This window comes from Myotis davidii, unplaced genomic scaffold, assembly GCF_000327345.1.
Source record: "Myotis davidii unplaced genomic scaffold, ASM32734v1 scaffold189, whole genome shotgun sequence".
NCBI classification, from domain to species: Eukaryota; Metazoa; Chordata; class Mammalia; order Chiroptera; family Vespertilionidae; genus Myotis; species Myotis davidii.
This window is the reverse complement of record NW_006383017.1, coordinates 4,055,343-4,062,953: the sequence shown is the minus strand read 5'-3', so window position 1 is coordinate 4,062,953 and position 7,611 is coordinate 4,055,343. Positions and strand designations below refer to the sequence as shown.

At 49.9% G+C, this 7,611-nt stretch overlaps 1 protein-coding gene across 1 annotated transcript in view; it reads left to right on the top strand.

The window, feature by feature from the left end:
- CADPS (Ca2+ dependent secretion activator) overlaps nucleotides 1–7,611 on the top strand; it is a 346,095-nt gene that overhangs the window by 176,029 nt on the left and 162,455 nt on the right. The window contains exon 8 of the mRNA XM_006779138.2: nucleotides 6,942–7,008. Coding sequence (XP_006779201.1) covers nucleotides 6,942–7,008 — 67 coding nt within the window. The remainder of the gene's footprint in view (nucleotides 1–6,941; nucleotides 7,009–7,611) is intronic.

Below are 7,611 nucleotides of genomic sequence, written 5' to 3'. Positions count from 1 at the left end.
GCAGCAGGCGGGGAACGTTGGAGTCCTCCGTCACTGAAGCAAGCAAGCCTCATGTTCAGTTTAAGATGCCTGGCTGCCGGCCGCCATCTTGGCTGGCAGTTAATTTGCATATCTCGCTGATTAGCCAATGGGAAGTGTAGCGGTCGTATGCCAATTAACATGTTTCTCTTTTATTAGTGTAGATATAGAAATGCCAATTCAGTCAATTGCCCCTAGACTGTAATCTTTAGCACTACCACTTATGGGCAAGTTGCTTACCTCTCTGGACCTCGTTTTGCTCAGCATGAAATGGAGGTAATGCTAGTGCTGGCCCGGAGGGTTATTGTGAGGATTAAATGAGTTAATAAATGTCAAGCATTTTGCTGCAAGGTGAGAGCTACAGCTACAGCGGAGTTGGTGGTGGTGGTTATCATTGGTGCTGTTTGCATTCACCCATGCTTCGCGCCTTTCCTCAGCCATGGGTCCTGCTAGGCTGCTACAAGACTGAGCCACTGGAGTCTCAGCGCCTCCCCGCCTTGTTCTCTCCCACTCCCCCGGGAGGTGGGGAGGCCTCCCGGTAGGAATCATGGTTTTTGTCTCACTGTGACTGCTCTTCTTAGAAAAAAATCATCATAAAGAATTTCTGGGGGGGAAGATTTTTCCCAGAGAAAACAAGGGCCTCCCTCTACTGGACCAATGCAGCACCAACCCCCATTTCTGGGCTTGTCAGTCACTCTGGCTCCTTTGTGAGGTACTCATGGGCTACGTGAGGGGGCCATGTGCTCTTCTCCTAGCACTGGCTGCCCATCCCCAGGCACCCTAACCGAAGATACACAATAAAACATTTTCCCCATGGATACCTATTGAGTGCCCGTCATGTGCACGCTAGTGCTAAGCACAGTAGGTGCTTAATAAACAGCTGAGGTCCTACTTCGCTCACAGTCACAAACACCATGTGAAGGACACTGTCCCACTTTTTTATACACCCAGGTGCTGCCCTGCCGAGTAGTCCAGGGCAGGGGACCCTGAGGCCAGGGAGTCTTCCATGCATTTGACTGGGATTCCTGGGACTTCAGTTGAACCCAAGTGCACGTTCCTCATGTCTCTTTTTTTAAAAGATGTTTTTATTGATTTTTAGGGAGAGAGGAAGGGAGAGGGAGAGAGAGGTAGAAACATCTGTAAGAGAGAAACATCAATCACTGCCTCCTGCACACTCTCTAATGGAGATTGAGCCTGCAACTTGGGCATGTGCCCAGACCAGGAATCAAACTGGTGACCTCTTGGTTCCTGGGTTGATGCTCTATCACTGAGCCACACTGGCCGGGCTTCCTGGTCTCTTGTTAGTCCTTTATAGTCCACTCTGGCTTCTCATAGAATTAAAATGCCGCAAGGCGTGGCAGGGATGTCAGTGGCCCACTGGCATGGGACTTACCGAAATGCTACAGGACAGGATGCATTAGAATCCTGATGCAAAATGTGACCTGGAGACCCACACCCAGACATGTGCACCTCACCCTGTCTCCCAACAGATAGGTGCCTGAGAGCAGGACATCGATTGAAATAAAGAAGCCAAAGGTGAATCCTTTGAAAAGTTGGTAGTTACAGACTCTTTCTACTAGGACTACTCTTTCTACTACTACTACCACCACTACTAGTAGCAGCAAGAATAACAAGACGCAACAGCAATGCCTAACATTATCAAGTTCCTACTGCGTGCCAGTTACTGTGCTCAACACTTCACATGCATCACCTCCACCAGCCCTCACAGCAACTGATGGATTAAGTGCTATGCTATCCCCACTTATGGCCGAGGAAACTGAGGCACAGGTAGCTAAGCCAAGGGACAGCTCACGACAGGCCCAGGACTCTCACCTAGGTGTTCCCACTCTGAGTCTGAGATATATCCACCAGGCCAGACTTTGGCTCACTGCACCACAGTGCTGGTTTATCTGTTCATAAACCCAGCTTTCCACATATCCATGTGGCCTGGAGAGAGAGTCGGGGGCCACCAATGCCCACACAGACAGCTGTCCGTAGGGTGAGGGCCAGGGGCACCTGTGCGTCTGCAATGACAGGCTTCATCTGCCCCAGGCGCTTCCCCTTCTGTTTATGAGCACGCCTCACCCTGAGAGAGCACAGTGCAGGAGCCCACCAGCCAGAAGCAGGACGTTGCAGCCCTCAGTTTTCTCCGTTTTGACACCTTCAGGCAGGTGCCACCTTAGCGATGGATTCTGAGGAAAACCTCCGAGGGGAAGCCCCCTCCACACAGATCACCCGCCACTTTCCACAGGAGGGCTGCCGCATCTTCTCTGACCCACTCGGCTCGCCCACCCAGAGCCATTCACCAGAAGTCCTCTCTCTCTCTCTCTGTCTCTCTCTCTTTCTCTCTCTCTCTCTCTCTCTCTCTCTCTCTCTCCAGCTGAAATAACTATTCCTGGTCTTATTTCAAGAAAGAAACCAAGCTTGTCCTCTAGACCAGGAGGAGATGGTAGGGAAGAGGGTGCCCTAGAACCAGGCTGTTCCGGTTCTAGATTAAATTCTGCTGCTGCCATTCACCGCTGGGGCCCTAGGGAAGGTGCTTGAACTTTCTGAACGTCAGTTTCCTAAACTGAAAAGTAGGATTAATAGCAAATAATAAGTGTTTGTGTTGTGCCAGTTATTGTTCTAAGTACTTTATCTCTCACTAGCTACTTTAATCCTCATGGCAGCCTTTGAAGTAGGTACCGCTGTTATTATCCCCATTGTACAGGTGAGAAAACTAAGGCAGAGATAAGTCTAGTGACTTGCCCAAAGTCACACTCAAACCTAGGCAGCCTGGCTCCACAGTCAAGCTCTTAACCCCTCTGTGTTGGTGCAATGAATTCCTGCAAAGTGCTTGGCATAATACAGAAGGCAAGCACAATTTCTCTCAGCAGTGCCTAGGGTTTTATTCTGAAGAAAAGTTAGTGATTCCATGTGAGTTACATTCTATGGGAACCAGAGAACTCATTTTCCTACTTCCATTCTCATCAACTAAAAGTATAAACGCTTTAGATGTAGCAGCAGCGTTCATCATTTCTAATCTCTTTATGTGGATTTAAGTTAAGGGGGGAAGAAAAAATGAGTAGTAGCTGCCAGTATAATTTCAGAAATTATGAGACTGTTTCAACCTGGCAGTTGTTACTAAAAATATAAAATTCTTCATGCACTTTATTTGATCTTTTATTTCATCTATGTACATATGCCCAAGGAGCTCTCCTTTCACACATCTAGCTATTGTTTACTACAAGTAATGCTATGCTTTCCTTTGTACAGGGAGATATCCTATATAATAAAGCTCTAATATGCAAATTGACCAACAGCAGAATGATCGGTTGCTATGATGCACACTGACCACCAGGGGGCAGACGCTCAATGCAAAACAGTGTTCCCACAGGGGGGCGCTGCTCAGCCAGAAGCCAGGCTCATGGCTGGTAAGTGCAGTGGCAGTGGCTGGAGCCTCTTCTGCCTCCACAGCAGTGCTAAGGACCCCTTCAGGGATGTCTGCCTGCCAGACATCCCCCGAGGGGTCCCGGACTGTGAAAGGGCTCGGGCCAGGCTGAGGGACCCCCCAGTGCACCAGGCCTCTGGTTTTATCATAAGGCAGCTTTTATTGGGCATCTACTTCCTGCCATGCCTCATGCTTATACTTCTCAAGCATCACCTGCTTAATGTGCCCCCATACAGCACAACCCTGGCCCTGTGTGGAGAACACCGGGAGGTTAAGCAGCTTGCCCAGCATCTCAGGGAACTGGCAGAACTAGCGCTGGAAGGCTCCTCACCAGCACAGACAATAACCCTCTCTGTCCCTGTCCATGGCCCAGCCTCCATTTCTGCATGACTATGATAATACGAGAGGCCCAGTGCATGGAATTCGTGCATGGGTAGGGTCCCTAGGCCTGGCCAGCGATCAGGGCCGATCGGGGCCTTCCAGCTGCTGACTGGGGCCTCCCTTCACCAGCTGCCAGCTGCCTACTGGGGACTTCCTTCGTTCCACACTGACCCCTGGTGGTCAGCAGGGCCTCCCTTCACCAGCTGCCAGCTGCCTACTGCTGACCCCTGGTGGTCAGCACACATCATAGTGAGTGATCAGTCTCCTGGTCAAACTCCCACAGGGACAATTTGCATATTAGGCTTTTATATATATAGCTATTACCTCAAGAAGGCTGAGAGCTCTGTCCAGGACAGCAGTGTGCTCCACATAATAACAGAGCTGACCCAGTTGGCTGCAGGGTGACGAACAGCCATCCAACCGTCCCCACAGCTTCAGCCTACGTCCGGCCCACCCCCTCTCATCTGCACACTGTCCCCCTCTCCTCGCTGGCTCCCTGCTTCTCTTGCCCCTCGCATCAATGGCCACTGGGATCATCTTAAGTAGAAATATAACCTTGTCACTCCCCTGCCTAAAACCCTCTCTAGTTTTCCATCCTTATTTAGGATGAGTGTGTTACTGATACAATTTCCCGAGTTAAAATGTCACTGCTGTGAAGTGAATGGAGTTTGGGACAAGAGCGAAAGAGGGGAGACCAGGGAGGAGCCTATTGCCATGGCCCAGGTGGAGGTGACATAGTTGGGGAGTAGCAGTGGTGGTAGAAATAGGCGGGATATACTTTGGAAGGAGAACTCGAAAGACTTGGTGATGCATTACACGTCTCTATGGGATATTTTTAAATGTCATCAGAAATCATTAGAAAGCCTGCTCTGGTTTCCCAAGAACATGGCATTCAAAACCAATTAAAATATTGCAAATACTTACTGACCACCTGCCATACGCAGTGACCCCTCAACTGTTCTGCAGTTAGACACCGAACCCCCGCACAGGCCCTTCCCATCCGCAGATTCATCTAGGGTTGAAGTTCGCCAGAATCCGAGGGTGGGAAACCGCAGTTGGAAATGCAAAATTCTGTTTTTGATCCACTGTTGATTGAATCTGCAAATGTGAAACCCTCAGATACGACAGACAGACAGTATTTACTGGGGGAAAAAAAATCTGTGTATTGGTAGACCCACACAGTTCAAGGGGCAGGTCTGTCAGGAACTGCACTAAGAAATTGAAAAGGAGAGGTTTCTGTGCCAGAAACTTAGAAAGAAAGGACCAGGTTCCTTCCCTCCAGGAGCTCACAGTCCAGCGGGTGTGAGTATAAAAGCCAGTTCTGTACTAGTACATGCCTGCTACCATCACAGAATTGACTTATGCGGCCCAGGAGGCGGTGACATCAATAAGAATGGAGACCAGGAAGATGTGAGTTCTGACCTCAGGAGCGGGGAGAAGGCACACAGGCAGCGTAACTGTGCAAAGTCACAGATGGAGGTGTGAAGCCACGCGGCCAGGAATTACAGACAATACGAGGCACCAACTGAGCCTGGAGAGTTCACTGAGGCCAGAATAGGAAGCGCTACCAGGCCGGTCAGGATGCTGCATGTTGTCTCCAGAGGCGAAGGCTTCCCCGAGGGTATTCACACCACTAAGGGCACACAGGATCGCTTCCTGATGCACAGACACGCATGTATTAGTTAAGCCGGTCCTCATGCATTTTAATGTGTGCCGCATAATGTATCAAGGCTACAATGTAAAGTTTTCTTTCAAAATAAATGTATTCATGTTAAATAAGTGAACTTAAACTTTCAAGTGAATCATAGGATAAATGGTGGGCAGATATGGGATAAGTCATGATGGAATGTGAGCGGCCAGAGTTTGGGGCTCCCGTCATGAAAATGGGGAGACCCACTGGAGTTTCAGCGGGGGAGGCGTGAGAGCACTGCAGACAGTGGCCCTATCCCAGGCCCAGGAGGAGAAAATCACTGTCCCCTGCACTGTCCCTGGGCGCGGACCTGTGGCCCGGGCTGACGTGTTGGAGGTGGGAAGGGAGGGCTGAGCAGAGGAGGAACTTTGCAGCAGGTGAATCAGCTGCACTTGGCAACCGAGGAGCAAGGAAGAGAGAACAGCGGCGCCAGGAGACTCCCAGGTTCTGGCTTGAAGGTCTGAGTAGATTTGGGCCCCCAGCCACTCCCAGGGCCCCTGAAACTTGTCAATCAGCCTCAGTTGTAATTAGGTGCATTGTTCTCTCTGCTCCACGCGGAAATGCTGTCTGGTTCTTGGTGATGTGAGGGTTTGGAAGTTGTCCGGTTGGTTCTGCCAGCAGGTGAAGCCAGTCCTGGGCTGGGGCGTTTGGAAGTGTTGGGGTTTGACCAGCTCTCTCCTCACCTGGCCTAGCAGAGTCTGAAAACCACCAGCCTCCCTTCCTGGATCAGCGCCAGTTCAACGTGTAACAATCCGCAGGCCCTTGGGGTAATTCCTGAGTGAACTAGCAACACGGGTCTTAAAATCTCCCGGTGGCTTTGACCTTGCCTCTGTGGTCCTTTTTAGTTCATGTTTCTGTATAAAGATGAATTTCCACCAACAGAAGAGAATTTGGAGAAAGGGGAGGAGTACAGGGAGGACTTTCTCTGTCGACTTGAAACTTCTTCCAACTTCTTCCCTGTAATGCATACACCTGCCTTTGGCAGAAAAAAAAAGAAGAAAAAAAAGAACCTGAGGGAAGGTTTTCCTGAATGAAACTTGCTAAGAGGTGAAAGAATTGGTAGTTGTGAGATTTAGCACAAATTTTTTTCTCTTTGCACCACACCTCTTAGGAGTTTCCCCGACCTAAAAGACTTTAGCGTGTGCACAAATTAAGTCACAATGTAACTTTCTCAGGGTGCCTCCTGGGGCCCGTCAGTCTGAGGATGGGAAGTGACTTGGCTGCTGTTTCTCGCTCAGCTCGAATCTGCTTTCTCTTTCTGGGCCGTGTGCATGTCCTTGGTTATGAGCACCAAGCCTCACGGTCAAGTGTGTTAGTGGCCCATGAGGTCCGAAAGGTTGGCGACCGCTGGTTTAAGGACAACTTGAACAATGCACTCACACACAAGCATTAATGCAACTGTGTCTTCTCCCATTCCCTTAGGTATTTATGGGCCATCGGCAAGAATGTCTGGAAGAGATGGAAGAAAAGGTTCTTTGTGTTGGTGCAGGTAACTCTTCAACTCTAATATCCGCCTTCAGAGCCTTCAGTTTTAGCCCTGTGGCAGGACTAACGATGGTGTTTAATGGATGTAAACTACCTGAAGCACACAAAGCTCAAGCAGCAGCTCAATGCAGTTGTGCCCTCACAGATCCATGTAACCACCAATCAGAGGCATACGCACATTTCCAGAACCCAGGGTTCCCTGTGCTCCTTTGCCTATTTCTATTATATCACTTTAAAAATTTAAAAATCAATGCATTCTCATTAGTTTCTACTCTGATAATACAGAATTATATAAGACTAGAGGCCCGGTGCACAAAAATTTGTGCACTCAGGAGGGAGAGGGGGTCCCTTAGCCCAGCCTGTGCCCTCTCACAGTCTGGGACCCCTAGGGGATGACCACCTGCTGGCTTAGGCCCGCTCCCTGGGGGATTGGGCCTAAGATGGCAATTAGACATCCCTCTGGCAGCCTGGCAGCCATTGGGGGATGTCCACTTGCCAGTGGGGAGCAGGCCTAAACTGCAGTTGGAAATCCTTAGCGCTGCTGAGGAGACAGGAGAGGCTCTCACCACCACCGCTATACTGGCAGCCATCAGCCTGGCTTGTGGCT